Here is a 21,797-nt window from a genome sequence, read left to right as displayed (position 1 = left end):
TAGACCATGTTACCTTTTATAGATATCAGAGAGCAAGGTTTCCTCTTCCCACTTAAAGACTAAATCCAGAAATAGTCTTGACATACAGATGTTGGGCCACTCAAAGTTTCCCCCGAAAGCCCCTTATAGTATAGGGTTTTTTCCATCCAGAAGGATTGAAGGAACATAGGAGACAGAAGTCCTATTGGTTGGGGAGAAGCCCAGGAACTCTGGAGTTCTCAGGGGTTTAGGAACACACTAGAGCAAAGACAAGCCAATTGCAAAGGAAGAACATATTACCCTAAGGTGACTACAATCATGGTCAGCTGGAGCTCTGTCTAACTTACTAATCCAATTAAGGAGAGATTTCCCTAGACTTTATCTAAGACAGAAAGAGCAAATTTATGTGTCTCCACTTCCTCCCTTCCTTAGCCTAGAAAAGAGACATCCCTTATCCATTAGTTTCCTGCTCCCTTTAAATCTTGCTTCTTTGTGGTCTATGCTTTTATAATGGACTTTGTCACCAGATAAAGAAAGGCTGGTTTTTATTGCATTCTGAGTGACTATTTGCTATAAATGAGTGGACCATGCTAGAGGGAAGGACAAAAGGAAAACCTAGAACCACCAGACCTAGACATAACAATGAGCCAATATTGAAGCCCTCTCTCCTCTTCTTTTCCCTTACTCTTCTCCCACAAAAAGAGGCTTCACTCTTATGTATGTATGTCCTAATAGACTATTTTTCCCAAGTACATCAGCATACTAATTCATCAAGCTCTCTCAGCCCATTTCCTGGTCTTGTATTCCTCCCAAATTTCTCCACCATCCACCCTCAGGATTTACCTGTACTAATATTCTGAATGTCCCATAATAGGAATTATAAAAGCAAAATGGTTCAGATTTTCCATTCTGCGTCTTACCTCTTTTCTCTAGTCCTCATAACTTTCCAAAAATAAATGACTGATGTCATTAAGAATGAGTTTCTTCTTTCTGAGAAAATTCTTTCTCAGCAGCTACAGTAGTCACCCTAATTAAAGCCCATGCCATAACTAAGAACAAATGGAAAAGTCTTGAAAGGTAATTCTGTCTACCTTTTGCAATAACTTTTGCAGAGTGCTTAATATGATGTTACAGACATTAACTCACCTTGAACACTTCAGAGAAGAAACCAGATCCAATCTTTTCCCGGGTAAAGTCATCTAAACGTGTAAGTCTAGAAAAGGCACTTATGAGAGCCCGATATGAAGATGGCCACACTCTTCCCATCTGGGCCACATTTCCATCCCCTCCACTGCCCCCTTCCAAATCTTCCAGACGCTCTAAACGAGGAGGAAATCCTGCAATGGAATTCCGTTTGCTCCGATCCATAGTCCCAACGATCACTTTTTTCTTCTTTTGAGAAAGGACTCTTCACATCTTAGGTTCTTGATGAGTTTTTCTATCCTGGTTTGGAATTAAAACAAAAGAAAGAGTAAAAAACTATTTTGTAAAATCCTTGCCTTCCTCATTAGAACTAATAGTATGTTTTGGTTCTATCACAGAAGAGTGGTAAAGGCTAAGCAATGGGGGTTAAGTAACTTGCCCAGGGTCACACAGCTGGGAAGTGTCTGAAGCCAGATTTGAACCTAGGACCTCCCCTCTCTAGATCAGGCTCTCTATCCACTGAGCTACCCAACTGCCCCCTAAAAAACTATTTTGCTAGTCCAATCAAGAAATATTATCCAAATAATAAAGTGGAGAAGTTCCATGGAGACTGGAACAACCTCCAGGAAGTGATGCAGAGCGAGAGGAGCAGAACCAGGAGAACATTGTACACAGAGACTAATACACTGTGGTATAATCGAACGTAATGGACTTCTCCATTAGTGGCGGTGTAATGTCCCTGAACAACTTACAGGGATCCAGGAGAAAAAAACACCATTCATAAGCAAAGGATAAACTATGGGAGTGGAAACACCGAGAAAAAGCAACTGCCTGAATACAGAGGTTGAGGGGACATGACAGAGGATAGACTCTAAATGAACACTCTAATGCAAATACTATCAACAAAGCAATGGGTTCAAATCAAGAAAACATCTAATGCCCAGTGGACTTACGCGTCGGCTATGGGGGGTGGGGGGGGGAGGAAAAGAAAATGATCTATGTCTTTAACGAATAATGCTTGGAAATGATCAAATAAAATATATTTAAAAAAAAAAAAAAGAAATATTATCCAAAACCTAAACTCTCAAAGAACACACAGATGGCCTTGCAAATTCTAGCTCCCTTCAAGGCAAAATTTCATAATTTCTATCTTTCAAATATTCCAGCACTATTTGAAGACCCAAAACAAAACCAGTAAGTCATTACTGCATTAATCACTTACTATATGCCAGACATTGTGATAGGCATAAGAAGGCATCACATTCTAATGGAGTAGACAATATGTCAACAACTAGGTATATACAATAAACATATAGAGTAGATGGAAGGGAATTTCAGAAGGGAAAATAAAATCAGGGAGGGAGGAGGTTAGGGGTAGGGGTGAGTTATGGAGTACAGAAGTCCAGAAAAGACCTCCTGTGAAAGATCTTGAAGAAGTCTAGGGATTCTAAGAGGCAGAGACAAGGAGATATAGAACTCTCAGGGCATCAAAGAATGCCAGTACAAAGGCAAAGAACTAGGAGAGGGAGGGTCAAGTGAAAAAAAAAAACAAACAAACCAGCAAGGGAGTGGGGCAGCTGAGTGGCTCTGTGTATTGAGAGCCAGGCCTAGAGATGGGTGGTCCTGGGTTCAAATCTGGCGTCAGACACTTCCCAGCTGTGTGACCCTGGGCAAGTCACTTGACCCCCATTGCCTAGCCTTTACCACTCTTCTGCCTTGGAACAAATACCAAGTATTGATTCTAAGACAGAAGGTAAGGGTTTAAAAAAATTTTTAAAGAAAACAGCAAGGGGACCAGTGTAGCTGGATTATGAAGCACAGGGAAGAGAAGAAAGTGTAAAATGTCTGAAAAGGTTCATAGGAACCAGGCTATGAGCAACAGAGCAGAGTGCTTTCTCTTTGATCCATGAAGTAATAGAGTAGAAAGCCCCTGAAGTATACAGAGGAGAGAGTGACATGGTCAGATGTGCACTTCAGGAGAATCTCACTAGATTGGAACTGGAAGAGTCTGGAAGAGACTATTCCATTTATTCAGCATACATCCAGTATTATTCAGGTGCTGGATTAGGCACCATAAGGAGGAATGAGGAATAGTCTCTTTTGTAAAGAGCTTGTAAACTAGATGCAGACTAAGCCACGTTTACAAATAATACTCTCTGACTCTAAGACTTTCAAAATGTGAGGAGGACGCAACCACCAGTATAAATCAGAGCCCCTGCTCTCTGCCTCCCTTTATGACCAAACTTCTAGTCCAAGGTTCTCTGTACTTGGTGAGGTTGGTGCACAAACAGGAAGTATAAAATCCATCACTAATTCTATATTGAAGGCTGGTAGAAGCTACCCCAGATCATGCTCCCTTGGCAAAGCCTTCAAGAACCCAAGGTCACGTCCATGACACAAGAAAAAATTCAATAGGGGTGTGCAAGTACCTCTAAAACCTATTATTTTAAATTTTAATATTTACCTTTGTTTTTTGCATCAGAAAAAATAATACTAATACATTATAAATTTCATAATGTATAGAAGAAAGGTTTTTTAAAGTGCCAAATAATCTAAGGTTATCACAAAGTTAAAAAGGTAGAAGAAAATAATTTAAGTTCACCAACTGCAAGTATGTGAAAAACATTTCTCCTTCCCATAACCCAGTTCATGTTGCTCCCTAGGCCTGAGATTCCATCCCCATCCCTTTCCACCTAACAAATGTTTACTCATATGCTACCTTCTCTAGGAAACCTTCTCAAACCAAGTATGGTTCCCTGGGGAAAGGCATAGAGAGGAAAAAGGAAAATCTAGATGACATGAAAACAAAAAATATCAGTTAAAAAAATGTTTTTAGAAAGAGGAGGGGAAGATACCATGGACACTTTTGGAAATCAGACTGTAGAACATTTAGAAGAGACTGGCTTTTGCCTTTTGTGAACTTAATGGCCCTTGTAGTGATTTCAGTAAGCACTGAAAGAGCCTGTCTGTATTCTCTCAGGTTAGAAGAGACAATATTGTAAGTTGAAGCTGGCTCTGGGGTTCGTGTTTTCCCATAGGCTAGTGAACTCCGTTTCTAACTGCAGTTCATTTGGTTTGGTTTGAATCTGTTTCCTGTGTCAATTTCAACATAAACCGCTGAAGCTATTCTTTTAAGAATAACTAGCATTGGGGGAAAAAAAAAGAATAACTAGCATTTCTGGGTAACACTCAATACCCTTCAGAAGCAAAAAACTTGTACAAAAAACTCCATCCTTCTTGCCAGTGGAGACACCTCACTGTAAAGGAGGCACTCCTCCATGTCATTAAAAGGAGTTTCTTGGTTCCGGTGTTCCACAGAAACCTCTGGTGGTACTACAATTTCACCACAGACCTAGACCTAAGAAGTACAAATGCTTAGTCAAAATGTTAAGCAAAGTGTGGGATGCTTTTAGGAGATTTTCCAAAGCTTTTCATGTAAACACTAATATGAAGAAGTTCCAGGCTCTACACTAATGCTGTCTATTTTCTCCTACTATCTAGACCACTTGATCTTCTTTTATTCCCTTATCATTCCCAACTTCACATTTTTTTTAAGCCTATGATCATGTTCCATTCTGTTCCTCTAATAGAATGTAACCCATAGGAGGGCTGGGATTCTCATTTTTACTTAGACATCCCGAGTTTCAAGAAAAAAAAATCTCCATTTTTAAATAGATTTTTAAGTGCCAAAATAAAATACTATAGTCTACTGTCACAGAAGAGAAGCCTTTCTGTCCTCAGTTTAAGCTCCATTCCCTTGGCCAGTAAACCCTATGATAACTTTACTACCTACAGAGCAGGCCAAGCCACTCCATTTCCTCATTTGGAAAGTGAAAAGACAGGGCTACATGACAAACACAATCCTTTCCAGCCCTAAGTCTCTGATGCTACAATTCCTTTTCAAATCCTTTAATGACATTTCAAAGGACTTGGTCTGGCTTGTTTTTATTAGCTATCGAGCAACAAAGGTAAGTGCCTAAGTAGAATCCCAAGTCACTCCATGAATATCCCACATATGAACAACAAATTCATATTAAAACCTATCAGTATTAACAGATTCTTGAATAAATGTATCGTTCCTCAATTGATGAATGATCAAATATGTAGGAAGGTAGTTTTCTAAGGAAGAAATCCAAGGTACCACTAGCTATGTGAAAAAAAAATGCTCTAAATTACCAACAGAAGTTTTTTTGAATTTGAAACAAAAAATTTTAAAACTCTTGTATTTCCATCTCATACTCATCAGATGGGGAAAATGGACCAAAAAGAAAGAAAATGGAAAATGCAAGAGTTACTGTATGAAAATAGATACATTAATGAATTAATATTAGTGGTGCTATGAACTGATCCAGACAATCTATAAAGCAATTTGTTACACTGTGCTGAAAGATATACAGTCCAGTTCCCCTGCAAAATTTCTATGATGATCTAGAAAATAAACCAAACCAAATCCTGATCAGGAAATTAAAAAAAAAAGTAACATAAACAGGATACATAAGTACAAGGCTATATATAATAAGAAGAAAGAAATCCATGGATGAAAAACTTGAACCTCACTCTCACCTAAAATAGGCAACAGAAGAATACAAGTACTATAAAAATGGAGATTTTAATCTCCATTTCTTCAATCCCCAGACTTCAATCCCCAGAAGTCCTTGCTCTGGTTCCCAGGATGCTTTGTAACCTCACCTGAATTCTCACCTGGGCCAAGAACAAATTATTATTTAAAGGAGCTCTCCGCCTACTGGGGTCTCTTTCCTACTTCTGCTTCCAAGCAGACTCATCTCTCATGATGTAAGTGAAATTGAATGGGCCTCCCAGCTCACCTAGGCATGTGCTTTCTTACTTGTACTTTCTTAAGTTCTTAATCTTTAATAAACCTCATAAAAATATAATACTTCTAGCAGAGAGAAACTAATTTTTACCTGCCACAGTTTGGCCTAAATTTTAATCTTAACAGTACACACACATAGTTAGATACAGAAATAATTTTACCCAACATAGAAATATGGTGGAAAGGGATAAAGAGAAAGAGGAAAGGACTTAGTTGGAAGATTAAAAAAAAAATTGTAAAAGGGAAGGGGAAAAAAGAGAAGTACAACAGGGTAGAGGGAAATATTTATGATTATAGTGTAAATGAAATCACCCATAAAATGGAAGAGAGCAGAATGAATTAGAAACCAAATCTAACAATAAGTCATTTATATGAAATGAACTTAAAACAGAAAAGTACAGATTTAAAATAAGAGGCTGGAGAAAAATCTATTATACTTCAGCTTAAGTTAAAAAAGACAAGAGTAGCAATCATGATCTCAAACAAAGCAATAGCAAAAATAGACATACTTAAAAGACACAAATAGTGAAAACAACACTAAACATAACAGGTACCAAAACAGGCATAGAATCTAAATTCTTAAAGGAAAATTAAATGAGTGACAGAGAGAAATGGACAATTAAACCAGAATAGAGGAACCTCAATTTATCTCTCAGATTTCTAAATTTTAACCAAAAAATAAAAAAGAAATGAAGGACATGAAAGGAATTTTCATAAGTTAGATATATATTAGACCTCTGAAGAATACTGAATAGAAATAAAACCATTAGCTAACCTGATCAAGCAAACAAAGAAAATCAAGTCACCAGTATCAAAAATTAAAAAGTAGAATTCACAACAAATGAAGAAAAAAATAAGAGCAATTATTAGATGCTAATTTGCCAAACTATGTGCAAACAAAACTAATACTAAATGAAATAAGTGAATGTTTACAAAAAAACATAAGTTCCCCAGATTCACAGAACAGGTAATAGAATACTTAACTCTATCTTAGAAAAAGAAATGAACAAGTCATGGAAGAAGAATTTATGACCAAACAAGAGATGGAGAGGTTCACAGAAGGCTACAATGACAATTTTTTTATTATACAAAAAAAATTCACAAAATTGAATAAACAAAACCAATGCATCTAAAAACAGGAGAAGCAGAAAATTGAGAAAAATCTTTGGGAGCAGTTAGGTGATTCAATGGATAGAAATCTAAGCCTGGAGATAGGAGGTCCTAGATTTAAACCTGGATTCAGAGACTTCCTAACTCTGTGGTGCTGGGCAAGTCACTTAATTCCAATTGCCCAGTACTTACTGCTCTTTTGCCTTAGAACTGATGATACCCAGTATTAATTCAAAGACAGAAAGTAAGAGAGTTCTTTTTTAAATCTTTACAGCAAGTTTCTCTAATAAAGGTTTCATTTCTAAGGGAACCGAGCCAAATTTATAAGAATAAAAGCAATTCCTCAACTGATAGATAAAAAGTCAAAGGATATAAACAGGTAGTTTTCAGGGGGAAAAAAATCGAAGCTATCAATAGCCATATGAAAAAATATTCTAAATAACAATTAATTGGAAGAATGTAAATTAAAACAACTCTAAGGCACTACTTCATATCTATCAGACTAGGTTTACAAAAAAGGAAAATGACAAATGCTGCAAGAGCCATAGGAAAGCAAGAACACTGATACCCAATGATACACACTGATGTGTAATTATGATGAGTAACTATCAATAATACTAGAAAGTATTTTATAGCTATGTCTAAAAAGCAAACAAACTGTTCACTCTTTGACCCAGACACCTCTTCTTAGGTCTATACTCCAAAGAGATAAAAGAAAGAGGAAAAGAAAAAAATGTACAAAAATATTTATAACAGCTCTTTTTGTGATGTCAAAAATGAGAAACTGAGGGTGTGCCATCAACAGGGAAATAATTAAACAAGTTGTGAATGTGAATGTGATGCATATTGTGGCAAAAGAAATGAGAAAATGGTTTCAAAGAAGTCTGGGAAGAACTATATGAACTGATGTAAAGTCAAGTGAGTCAAAAAAGGAAAACAGTAACAAGGACACTATAAAGACAAATAACTTTGAAAGACTTAGGAACTCTGTGATCAATACAATGACCAACCACAATTCCAGAGTACTCATAATGAAACAAACTACCAACCTCCAGTAAGAGACACAGAGTACAGGTTGAAGTACTTTTTTGGACATGCCAAAAGTAGAAACACACACACACACACACACACACACACACACACACACACACACACACACACACACACATATAACAAGTTTTTTTCCTTACTTCCTCAGTGGGTGAGGATGAAAGGCAGAGATATTAGAATTTAAAATAAAATTTAATTTAAAACAGTTATTTATACCTTTTGACCCAATAATGCCACTACTAGGCTTGTATCGCAATGAGATTAAAGGAAGAGGAAAAGGGTCCACACATACAAAAATATTTTTACCAGTTCTGTATGTGGTGGCAAAGAATTTGGAACTGAAGAGGTATCCATCTATTAGAAAATGGCTGAACAATCTAGGGCATATAAGTATTAGAGAATGATATTGTGCTATAAGGAATGATAAAGGGAATGGTTTCACAGAAACCTGGGAAGCTTTATGAACTGATATAAAATAAAGTGAGCAAAAATAAGAGAACACTGTAGACAGTAACACTTAGTAACTTGAATACAAATCACTGAAGTTTCAAAGAGCTCATAACGAAAAAAAAGATATCCACTTTCAGAGAGAAAACTAATAAACTCAGAATGTAAACTGAAGCACATTTTTTCTTTCTTTTTCTTTTTTTTGTTTGTTCTAGAATATAGCTAATAAAGATATGTTTTATATGACTTCATATTTATAATGTATTTTGTATAACTTGCCTTTCTAGTGAGTGGAAGAGAAGATAATGAAGGGTGAGAATCTGGAACTGAAAATAACATAAAATTAAATTAAGAAAAAGAAATGATACTGACAAGATTTGTAAGTTACACAGTGAAGTGAGTAGAACCAAGTAAACAATTTATACAATGATGACAATATTTTAATTGCAAACAAGTTGAAAGTTTTAAGAACTCTGATCAAAACAATAACTATCCACTACTTCAGAAAACTCATGATGAAGCAGACTGCCTACCTCTTGATTAAGAGGTAATGGTCTCAGGGGGCAGATGAAGACTTATTATTTTTTTATGAATAATGCAGGAATTTGTTTTGCTTGACTATACATGTTTTTGTTTTTCCTGCCTGTTCAATAGAGAGGAGAGGGAAAATAGGCCAGAAGGAAGGCAGATTATTTTTTAAAATAAAATTTAATTTTAGAAAATATGATTCAAGCATGCAATTTTAGAATACATTTGCTTTGGAATTACCTGTTTTCAGTCTATTCATATCAACATTAGCTTTGGATGCTAATATAGTTCAGTCCTCCTGCAAAGATGTGGGTATTTCTTGAATAATGACAACTAAAAATTTCTACCCCACTGTTATCTCTAGAAAAAAAGTACAGATGGGAAAAATCCCAAGGGTCCACACCTATAAAGCAGTTGAGATGGTTACTCTACAGAGGGGATGTGATCTGGTCCTGGGATTTCTCCCTTTACCATTTGATCTATACAACTTCCCAAGTAGCCTGGGACACTGAGAGGGCAAGTCATTAGGCCAAGATCACAAAAACAATAGTGGGGGGGGGGGGCAGTGCATGGAGGGGTCCTGAACAGGTCTTACTCTGAGGCCAATTCTCTCTCCACAATGCCAAGCTGCTTCCCACCACAGATTATATACAAGTGGCAATCACTTAATTGACAAGGACTTTATGTTCCTGTTCTGTGCCAGAGATTGTGGATACAAATATCATAAATAATATAGTCCCTGTCCTCAAAGAGGATTCTATGGGGAGGCAAAGGGTGGGGCTTGGGAACAACATGTACAAATATAAATAGAGCACATAGAAAATGCAGAGAAAATAAACATCATTTGCAGGGGGGGGGAGGGGAAAGGCACATGGAGGTGGGGAGAAGGATCAAGAAAGGCTTTATGGAGAGGTGGTACATGGGTGGAGTTTTAAAGTCATCCAGGCATTCCCAAAAGCGGATATGGCGTGGAGTGAAGGGAAAGCCTATGGGGAAAGCCAGGGCAAATGCACAGGTACAGGAAATAAAGTGTTATAGTCAAGCTACTTGCAAGAAGGCCAAAGTAGCTACACTGCCAAATACCCAAAGAGTAGTTATGTAGAGTAAGCCTAGAGAGATAAGAGGAAGCCAGGTTGTAAAGGGTTTCAAATGGCAGAGATCTTTACATTTTATCCTAGAAAAACAGGGAGCGATAGGAGCTTCCTGAGCAGGGTATTAACAAGGTTGGACCTAAGTCACTTTGGTAGCTGTGTGGAGACTGGATTAAAGAGGAGGGCAAAGGCAGCAACTGATTAAGTGCTTCCCCCATTAAAATGTAAGTGCCTAGAGGTCAAAGCCTATGTCTTGCTAGTAGTATTCATATCCTCAATGCCAGACACACTGAAAGTATTTAATAAACATTTTTTTTTCATTCATTCATAGTTCAGGCTAGAGATAATAGGGCAGAAACTCAGTGATGGCCATGTCAGTGAGGAAAAGAGAGAGATGCAAGAGATGACAGGAGGTGGACTTGAGGGCAGTTGGTAATCACTGAGTCGGGGAGGTAAGGAGGAGTAAAAAGGAGCTGAGGATGACTAGGAAGGTTTGGAAGCTGGCTAAATATGTTTGAATAGGAAAGTCAATCCATTTTAGGAAAAACAGGTCCAAACTTCACCAGACTAATGACAATGAGTGATCAGTCTTACTCCCAGGAATATAAATTAGTATTTGAGTTTTCAGAAGGCTAAATAATTATGTGGTTTTCAAAGTTACAATAGATTTTTCCAGTAATTTGTTTACAATTTCACTGGTTAATAAACTGGAAAGCCCAAAAAGGGATGTTTCCTTCACAAAACAGGTTTTTCTTCTATTACCTGTATAGACTAGTTTGCTATCTCTGAGCTAGTTCTGATTGATATTGAAGTGAATTAATTTTCCCAATGAGGGAAGGAGAGGAAAACATTTTTTAAAAAAGGAACTCAGATCTGAGAGGGAAGAAGCTGAAAGAAAATTAAAAGATAGTAATAAGAAAAAAAGTTGGTTTCCAACTGGTAGAAAGAAGTGTTAAATGTCTAATGATCATAATCATATTCTCTTGATTTGGAGATAATAGGAATTTGTTTCTCAAATCATTGTCAGAAAAAAACACACATTCATTTTTTAGGCCTTCCAATGTTGACAAGCCCTCAATTTCAAATAGCTCAAAAAAGCTGCCCCTCTCCCTGTGCTACAAGCTCTTCTTTTTTTTTTTTTAATCAGAAAAATATTTTCCAAACAAAACATGAATATTTGCCACATATTGCACTAAATAGCTAAGGAAGCTTTGGCTACTCTCCAACGCTTGTACCACTTATTGAGCAAGAAAATCAATTCTGGAAAAGCAACAAATTTCTACTTGGGACAAAAACTGGAGGCCTTCCCTCACTCACCTACAGCAGGCATTAATATCTTACCCATTAATATGAAAGACAAGTCAAAAGCATCAACAGAAAAGTTATGCTGACATTTAACATCATTTGCTACCAATTAAAAATCCATTGTCCCTCTTGCCCTTCAATCTACTCTGATAAATGAATCATACGTGTACCAGGGGCAGCTGTGTCAAGCCAGAGAGCTAAAATAGACTGGGCAGAAAGAAGGTGTCCCAAACTGGCAAGATTCTCCAATCTTATCATCCCTAGGCAAAGATATTCACCAAGATGCCCTGAAAAGGGCACAGAAAAGGACAAAAAAAACTCTAAAAGCCAGATGCTCTTTAAACCTCTCTGAGCTAGAAATGAAAACCAGAGTACATCATTTTAACATTGTCAGTTCTTTTCTATTTCTATAGCAGTTCCCACATGCTTAAGAGTAAGAACAGAACTCATCCAACAGCCAAGCAGGGCTCATCTGCCTACTTTTGATGTTAAATAATTGTGAAGGCTTCCTTCAGGATTAACATATGGATGCTGACAAGAGAGTTTTGGGTGGCCCAAACCAATAACATGGGTTTACATGGAAGATAGGTTTGCTCAGCAAGCATTGTTTCTAGGTCTCAAAACAGCAAGTGTATCCATTAGATACATTTAGGGATGTTTTTCTAATTAAAAATAGAATAGTGCTGTGCTGTTGAGTTTGCCATCCTATTGTCAAAGCTTCAATTACCATTCAAGTCATAAAAGCTATCATTAACTAGGTAATTTTCTCCACAAATACCCAATGGTAGATATCAAAACCTGATTCTTAAAACTGAGTTGAACTCTTTGAAACAAGTCTCCTATTTTTGAGTTCTCACAGTCTCCAAGGTCTAGAGAAGAATCATAAAAGCTCAGATCTGGAAGAAACCTTAGAAGTTTTCTGACCTGTTATGAAATCAAGAAGTAGAAGTATGTCCCCAAAGATGGGACAGGAGAAGACAACTACTCCCACTCCTCAGCAGAGGTAGAGATGGTGAATTGCATGTAATACCAGATTTTTTCAATGTACTGATAGATTTTGCTGATTTTTTTCTCACCTTAATCTTTTTTTTGTTGTTGTTATATAAGGAATGAGGGGGAAAAGATATAGGAGGGAATCTAGGCAACATGAAAACAAAAGATATCAATCAATCAAAATTTACTAAGTACCTACTATATGCCAGACACTATGCTAAGTGTTGAGGATACCAAGAGGTAGAAGACAGATCCAGCCTTCAAGTCGCTTACAATCTTATGGTCGTCTAGCCACACTATTCTCCCAGTGTAAAAAGATCTGTAGGTCATCAAATAATAAAGATTTAATAAATGTTTACTATGTTTTCCCTAAAATTTCCCTTATATTCCATCTTAGGATCAATGCTATATATTGGTTTCAAGGCAAAAGAGTGGTAAGGGCTTGGCAAGGAGGGTTAACTGATTTGCTGCTGGGAAGTGTGAGCTTAAATTTGAACTCAGGACTTCCAATCTCTGGGCCTGGCTCTAGGCCTGAGCCACCTAGCTACCCCCTTATTATTTTGTTCTATGATAGATAGTGATGCTATGAAAGTTACAAAAATAAGATAGTCCTTGTCTTCAAGGAACTTAAAGTTTTATTAGGATATGTTCAAAATATAGAGTGATATGGAGGGTCGGGAGCCACTAACCACAAATTTGGGGAATGAAGGAAAACTACTTAGAATAGGTAGGACCTGAACTGAACCTTGAATAGAGTAGGAGTTCCAAAAGGTAAGAAAGAAGAACATTTTAGACATGGTAGACGTCATTCAAAGGCACAAATGTAGGCAAAAGAGTATCAGGTACGGGGTATGGGCAAATATCAGGTAACAGCCAATAGGTCAGTTTGGCAGATCTTAAAGTACCTAAGGAAGAGAGATGTGTCATCAGTCTGAAAAGAGAGGCTGGAGCCAGAACACGAAAGGCTTTAAATGTCAAAGAGAGTCAGTCAAACATTTTCTTTTTTTTTTAAGTTTATTTAATTAATTAATTTAGAATATTTTTCCATGGTTCCATGATTCATGTTCTTTCCCTCCCTCCCTCCCACCCCCCCTCCTGTAACCAATGAGCAATTTCATTGGGTTTTACATGTGTCATAGTCAAACATTTTCTAAGGTGCCCAGCACTGGACTAAGTCATGGGGATACAAAGAAAGTCAGAAGACAGTCTCTACTCTCGGGCAGCAGACTGTCAAATGAGGGAAAGAACCTACAAAATCTCAAAATCTATCTACTATCAAGCTATATACAGGAAAAAATGGAGATAGTCAATAAAGAGAAAGAGCTAGCATTTAGGGGTATGTAATTAATTTCTATACCCTAGAACTCCAATTCCAAGCACCCCACTCCCCTTTTCACATTAAGTGTTAATGTAGGCAGGATATAAATTTTGTGTAGCTCCATCTCTCCCTCTCTCTTTCAGTGATAGCATACTGAGGAGGGGGAGGTAAGTAAGGCAAGAGGCAGGAAACTATTGTTCACATGGTCTTAATTTTGTTAATTATGTTTTTTATACTTCTATTTCCTTTTTATTCCTTCTACTTCAAGGGATTATTAACAAACTTTATAAAATTAATACTTGGAGTATTGGACATTAATTTAAATCTTACAGGGGGAATCTGGAAAGACTTCCCTGTAGAAAGTGAGATTTTGGCTGAGAATTGAGGGAACCAGGAAGATAGAGATAAAGAAGAATTGCAAAATGCCCAGAGCTAGAAGATGAAGTGTAGCCAGCCCTCATTTTTCTCTGAGATGTGTGTGTGTGTGTGTGTGTGTGTGTGTGTGTGTGTGTGTCCATGGATGATAACTGAATCCCTGGGAGATGATAAGATGGAATTTTGAAGACAAAAGGGGAAACAATTTTCAATGAGGAGACATAATTGGATTTATCTGATGAAACCAATGTGGATACACAGGGAATTCACTAATAACTTAGAATTTAGAAAAAAAAATGTCAAGAAGACAAGGCCAGGTAACAAAGGATAAATATAAGAAGTTAGCACAGTCCTGTAAAGAGTTTTGAGAATGCTCAAGCTTAGCATGAGCAGAAGAAGCTGGCAAGGGAAAACTGAGGAAAACAAAAGAGACAAAGCAAGAAGAGGACCTTTGCCTGGGTGCATAGGACAATGACTCCTGATAAGAGAGAGCAGAGCTGCTCAATCAGTATTTTGTTTGTTTTCTCTGCAGAAGAAAATTACACATTTATTCTGGAACGGATAGAACAAAAATAATTCCCAGAGAGATGAAACTCAAAATTAGTAAAGAGATTGGAAGAGAGATCCTGACTATCCTTGAGGAATCAAATGAGCTGGCCTGGATGAACTCTCAACAGCCTTAGAGCATAACAAAATGAGCAGGTGTGACTGTGGAGGCCCCTTCTCAGGTATGTGAGGGATTGTGGAAAAGGGAAGCTTTGCCACAAGATGGGTAAAGGGCAGATGTTCTGATTTTCAAAAATAGGAAGAGAAGGGTCTAAAAGCTAAGATCAGTGACCTTAACTTGAATTCCTGGGAAAAATCTATGAAGGATCATTAAAGAGGTGGCTGTAAGCTATCTAGAAAAGGAAATAGTGATGATGAGGAGCCAAAAGGCTTGATAAAGGATTTCTTAACTAGTGAATGAGCAAGAATGCCATGGCTTATCGTTCAACTAGATTTTAGCAAAACATGGGATAAACTCTCTTGAGACAACTATTCTTGTGGAGAAAATGAAGAGAGATGGATTCCATGATAATAAAGATGGATTCAGAATCAGTTGGATGGCTGGACTTAAAGGGTTGTAATAGCTCCCTGACAATATGGCAGCAATTCTTCAGTGGACTATCTCAAGGATCGGTACTTGGCCCTCTCTTGTTTAACATTTTTATCAGTGACTTAGAAAAAGTATGCATAGTATCCTCATCAACTGTGAAAGTGACATAAAGCTGGGTGGAATAGCTAGCACATTGGATCCACTTTGGTTAGAGCACCAGGCTGAACTTAACCAAGTTAAAACTCACTAGGCAATAATGTAAAGTCTTCCACTTGAGTCACCCCCAAAAAAAATCAACTCCAAAATGTAAAATGGGGAGGCGTGGTTAGGGAGCAGGTGTTCTAAAAAGGATCTGGAAGTTTTAGTGGCCTGTAAGCTCAGAGTCAGAAGTGTGGATGTGTTAGCCACCTTGGGCTGCATTAGAAAGGGCATAGCTACAGGGAAGAGAAGCAATAATCCCATGATAAGTGCCTTTGTCAACTTCTCATCTAGAACACTGTGTTCAGTTCTGGGCAATACAGTTTAAGAAGAAAGAACATTGATAGAGATTGGGGCAAAGCCAAGGTAGTGGAGTGGGGTGGCAGGAAAAAGTTTAGGGAATCTGCACCCTCAAACTCCACACAAACCCTAGTAAAGTCTTCCAAACACATCTGGAAAATGCACCAGACCAAATGCTAATGGGAAAATCTAAGAAAAAAGTCAGTGAATTGCTTTTCCAGTCCAGATCAGCATAGGAGGATAGATAGCAAGATCAGCAAAAATTCGGAACAAAGTCTGGCCAGAAGCCATGCATAGGGCAAGAGGATGTTCCATACCCCTATGGGAGTACCATGTGTAGGGTACAGGAACGGATGCCATGGGGCAGTTTTGTCCCTACTACCCAGATCTAAGTCAAAGATTTAAGATGGATTGAGAAAGAGTCTTGTGTTCAAGGATTAGAAGTAGTTAAGGTCCTGTTGTGTACTTAGCAAGGAGAAAGTTCTGAGGCAGACAGCAGCAATATGGCTCAGACCCCAGGGACAAAGAAGTCTTGGCTCTTCTAGCTTTTAGCCCACTCTGAAACCTTCAGGGAATAATGAGAGCAGGAATTCTAGACCAAAGGGAATCTGTAGTTCTGTCACCCTGAAACATCAAAGCTTCCTAGTTGGCTGACAAAGGCTGTATCCAGCCAGCTAATGGTGCTCAAACCCAAATCCCTGTCGAGAAACTGCCAAGCTAAAACCAGAAGGGCAGTGATCAGATTTTCCCTGGATCAGATCACTTTGGGAGTGCTGAAAGCTTGTTGGTCCCTAACTGGTTTCTGAAATCCTGGAATAACACAATATTTAAAACTTAGAGAAAGCAGTTACAAGACCAGCCCAGACCTTCTCTCTAGAAATAGAGGGAAAAACAGAGCCTGGTCCTAACATTAAATCCAAAAACAAAAAGTAAGCTAGAAGAATGATCAAACAAAAAGAGTATGCCATCATTTAAAAAAATCTATTATGGTGACAAGAACATTCAAGACACAACTTTAGAAGCAGAGAATAAAAATAAAATCTTTACAAACAAACCTTCAAAGGAAAATACAGCCTGGATACAAATTAAACTAAAATCCTTTAAGAGATGAATCAAGAGAATTTTTAAGAGTTTTTTAAAATTAAATGAGTGTTAGAAGAAAAAACTGGAAAGGAAATGAGAATCATAAAAGAAATCTTGCTCAAACAACAAGCTCCCTGAAAATTAAAATGGACCAAAGAAAAGCCAAGACTCCAAGAGAAAAAGAAATATTTATCAAAATCAAAATCAAAAGACTTTCAAAACGAATAAAGAAAAACTGTAAGATATCTCATAAAAAATATTTTAAAAATTAAAAAAATATATCTCATAGAAGAAACAACTAACCTGGAAAATGGATTGAGGAAGAAAATAAATAAATGAATGAATGAATAAATAAGAATTATTGAACTGCCTAAACCCCAAGGCAAAATTGTGGTATATGTTGGTGATGGAATACTATTATGTTCAAAGGATTAATAAACTGGAGGAATTCCATGGAGACTGGAACAACCTCCAGGAAGTGATGCAGAGCGAAAGGAGCAGAACCAGGAGAACATTGTACACAGAGACGGATGCACTGTGGTAGAATCAAATGTAATGGATTTCTCCATTAGTGTTAATGCAGTGATCCTGAACAATCCGGAGGGATCTATGAGAAAGAACACTATCCACATCTAGAGAAAGACTGTGGGAACAGAAACACTGACGAAAAACAATTGCTTGATTTCATGGATCAAGGGGGTTATGATTGGGGATGTAGACTCTAAATGATCATCCTAGTGCAAACATCAACAACATGGAAATAGGTTTGATCAAGATCACATGTAAAACCCAGTAGAATTGTGCCTTGGCTACAGGAAGGGGTGGGGGAGGGGAGGGAGGAAAAGAATATGATTCTTGTAACCAAGGAATAATGTTCTAAATTGACTAAATAAAATTTTCCCAAAAATAAATAAATAAAAAGAAAAGCCACGACAAAAAAAAAGGGCCTAAACATCATGTTTCAAGAAATGTTACTATCTCATTTGATCCTCACAGCAACCCTGGAAAGTTGGAGCTATTTTTATCCCTCATGTTACAAAATGAGGAAACTGAGGCAAAGTGAGTTTAAGTGATTTGTCCAGGGCTACACAGCTAGTGACTGACTAAGGCTGAATTTTAACTCAGATCTCCTTGACTCCAGACTAACATTCTATTCACTGTGCCAAAAATCAGGAATTTGTTCTGCTTGACTATACATATTTATGAATTTTGTTTTTCTTGCTTCCTCAAAGGAAAGAAGGGGATATAGGAAAGTGAAAATTCAGAACTGAAAATAAAATAAAATTCAATTTTTAAAATAAATAGAAGGGATCAGCTAGGTGGCTCAGTGAACTGAGAGCCAGGCCTAGAGATAGGAGGTCCTGGGTTCAAATTTAACTTCAAATACTTCCCAGCTATGTTCCCCAGGACAAATCACTTAATCTCCCCATTGTCTACCTCTTACCACTCTTCTGTCTTGGAATTAATACACAGGATTGATTCTAAGACAGAATGGGATAATTTTAAATAAATAAAAAGAAAGAATCCATCAATCACCTTCTGAAAAAAAAATCCAAAATGAAAACTCCCAGGAACATTATAGTCAAAATCCAGGGCTTCCAAGCCAAAGCAAAAATTCTCCAGGCACACAGAAAAAAAAAAAATTCAAGTACTGAGAAGCCACAGTCAGGATCATATATAGTTTAGCAACATCCACTTTTAAGGATCAGAGAGCTTAGAATGTGTGGTTTCTGAAAGCAAAGGATATAAATGAAGCCAAAATAACCTATCCAACAAAACTAAGTATAATCCAAAAGGAGAGAAAATAGATCTTTAAGGAAATAGCAGAATTCCAAATATTTCTAATAAAAGAACAGCTATACAGAAACTCTAAAGTATAAAAACAGAAATGAAAAGAAACATGAGATATATACTAACAATGATAAAGGACTAAATAAGGACAAGCTGCTTACATTCTAACATAAGGAAATGACACATATGTCTCGCCTTTGAACTTTATTATCATCAGGAATCACAGAGTCCAAAAGGCCTAGGCATAGTTCTCTTATGTATTAATGATATTTTTTTTAAAGGATGGGGAAAAAAAGAGAAACACATTGAAAAGAAATAAGAGAGAAGGGAAGGCTGGAGAAAATTATCTGATTAGATTCCACTAGAAGCAGTCTATACAAAAAGAAAAAAGGAAATCAGTTGGGAGAGCAGCTGACACTTGACCTCATGCTCACCTGAATAGGTCAAAGCACTAAAGAACCCTGATATGGGCACATTTATACACACACAAAGAGGTATAGAACTACATTTTACTCAACAGGGAAAAAAAGGAAAAGAGGAAGAAGAATTAGAGGAAGGGTAGATTATGGCAGGGATTAGTCCTAAGCAAAACAAACTCAAACTAAAAATATACAAAACCATTTATAACTCTTTTTGAGGTTGCCATGAATGGGAATCTGAAGGGACACCCATCAGTTGGGAAATAGCTGAACAGGTTGTGGTGTGCCGATGTGATGAAAGTGTCATTGTACTCTAAAAAATGAAGATGGGAATGGTTTCAGAGAAACTTGGGAAAACAACTATACTGATACAGAGTGAAGTATGTAAAACCAAGAGAACAATGTTATACAATAACAATAATATTCTAGTAATAAACAACTTTGAAAGACTTGGAACTCTGACCACTGTAATGACCAATCATGAGAGGTAAGAGGTATATAAACATATGTATATACACATATATGTTAACATATATGTAAATAAAAATATATTACACATATTTTTATTTTGCCAACTCAGAAATGTGCTTTTCTTGACTATAAATGTCTATAACAGGTCAGAAATGAAATATAAGGGAGGGAAAATTTTGTCATTTGAAAAAAAAATTTTTAAGGACACTAATAAACTAGAGAGTATCTTGAGAAGGGCAACCAGAATGGCGAAATGTCCTTAGTCCATGATATATAGGACAGATTAAGGGAATCAGGTGTGTTACCTGAAGAAGAAAAGGCTCAGGGGAGGCATGACAGCTATGCTGAAATATTTTAAGGTATATCATGTGAAAGGGGGATTCAATTTATTCTATTTTGCTCAGAAGGACAAAGTCATACCAAGTCTTATTCAAAATATTAGTCAATAGGACATCAGTAAGTATCAATCCACATATCTACTTTCCATCTCTATAAAATTTTTATGAGAAGCTTCTACATATTTATCAAAGGTGTCCTTAATGAAAGTATGACAAAGGTTCCCCAAGCAACCTTCTATAGCAGGTCATATCTTCAGTCACACAACTGAATGGTACAAAGAGCACAAGATCACAATGCATTTATTGACTATGAAAAAGTATTTGACTATGTAAAGCAAAACAGTGTTCAAGGCTCTCTGCCCAGAAGGCATCTTACAATTTTAAGCTACACCAAGAATACAAATCATTACAACAGGAAGAACCTTGGCTCTAAAGTCAGAGATCTTGGGCTCAAATCTTACCTCTGAAATTCCCTGCATGCCCTCAGATAAGTTACTAAACCTCCCTGGGTCTCAGTTTCCTTATCTATTAAATGAAAAGACTAGCTTAGACAGACTCTGAGGTCCATTTCCATTCTCATGCTATGATCCTAAAATTTCTTCATAAATGTACCTGAGGTCATTTTGTTCAATAATCCTCTAATTGTCAATGTTAAGTGAAGTTGAGAACAAAGATGTGGACCACTGTTCTGGAGAAAGCCCTAGGCACATTTCAAATAGAAGAGGGATTCCCAAGAAGTGGCAAGGTTTTCCAAATGTCCTGTCTGTCAATGACATTGTGTCAATTGCATCAATACTAAGACTACTAGGGGACCTTCTAAATGAGATCCCTAATCTCTAAGAAGGAATTTGCATAAAAATCCACAAAAGAAAAGCCAGATGGATGAAAAAGTTCTAATTCTGAGTCTATGATATACAGTTGAATGAGCAAACCATGGAGTTTATCCATCACCTTTATCCTGCCTTGGTCAAGCAAACATAATGAGCTGGGCCCAATATTGGATAAGACTATAGGCTGGATCTTATTTGGAAAAGTACTCTGAAAGCCAATATCCCAAGGTGCTCCAGTCCCCAAAACTCATTTTTCTAAGCTAGTGATGAGATACATAGTTGTGCCTCATGAAACAATTTCCATTCACAATAAAACTGCAAATGACCTAAAGACCAATGGAAAGATACAAAGTTGACTTGCATAAGCTATAAACTCATCACCAACAATTGTTGAACTCAAGGAGCATAAAATACAATTTTCCCAGTGTAGTAAATTCCTTGGGTGAGGCTACACCTACCAATGCCCACTAGCACCTGTTCTGTATGTAGCTTAGAGGCTTCAAGTTCTCAGGATACTGAGAAATTAAGACTTGGCCAGGGTCACAACTAGTACATGTCAGAGGCAGAACTTTAGTCTAGGTCAACCTAAAATACTAGCTCTCTCCACTACTCTTTCCTAGCATAAAAGATACCATCCAAGAATGTGTAATTGGAAAAGGAGGCAGCACACAGAACAGGTGTTCTTAACCAGGGGTCTGTGAATCTGTTTGATTTTTTAATATTTAGATTGCTGTATTCCAATATGTTTGGTTTACCTTGAAATCCCATGTATTTTATCTTAAGCATTTTAAACCACGATTCTGGGAAAATGTGCCTAAACTTCTCCAGACTAAGTGCCCAAGGTAGGGCTTAGGAGATGTCCAATGAAACAAAGTAAAGTATCCTTCTCTGCCTTTGAGAAGTCTCCAGTGCTCTATGGAGGTTTTATGGGAAAACATGGACAAGAATGGCACACAGAAATGAGGGAGCAACAAAGATCAATTAATTGAGTTTTATCTTCTTACAGAGACTGTAAGTTCCTTCCTGAAATAAGTATATCATGTGACAAGCCCCTCAGTAGGTACTCAATAAATAATTGCTAATTAAGTATAAAAGAAC

General features: G+C 37.2%; 1 protein-coding gene across 1 annotated transcript in view; it reads right to left on the bottom strand.

The window, feature by feature from the left end:
• TESK2 (testis associated actin remodelling kinase 2) overlaps positions 1-21,797 on the bottom strand; it is a 185,913-nt gene that overhangs the window by 159,331 nt on the left and 4,785 nt on the right. Inside the window, exon 2 of the mRNA XM_001375884.4 lies at positions 1,126-1,422. Coding sequence (XP_001375921.1) covers positions 1,126-1,347 — 222 coding nt within the window. The 5' untranslated portion in view covers positions 1,348-1,422. The remainder of the gene's footprint in view (positions 1-1,125; positions 1,423-21,797) is intronic.

The sequence above is a fragment of the Monodelphis domestica genome, chromosome 2, assembly GCF_027887165.1.
Source record: "Monodelphis domestica isolate mMonDom1 chromosome 2, mMonDom1.pri, whole genome shotgun sequence".
In the NCBI taxonomy this organism is placed as follows: domain Eukaryota; kingdom Metazoa; phylum Chordata; class Mammalia; order Didelphimorphia; family Didelphidae; genus Monodelphis; species Monodelphis domestica.
The sequence above is the reverse complement of the archived record's forward strand: the minus strand, read 5'-3'. Positions and strand labels throughout refer to the sequence as shown.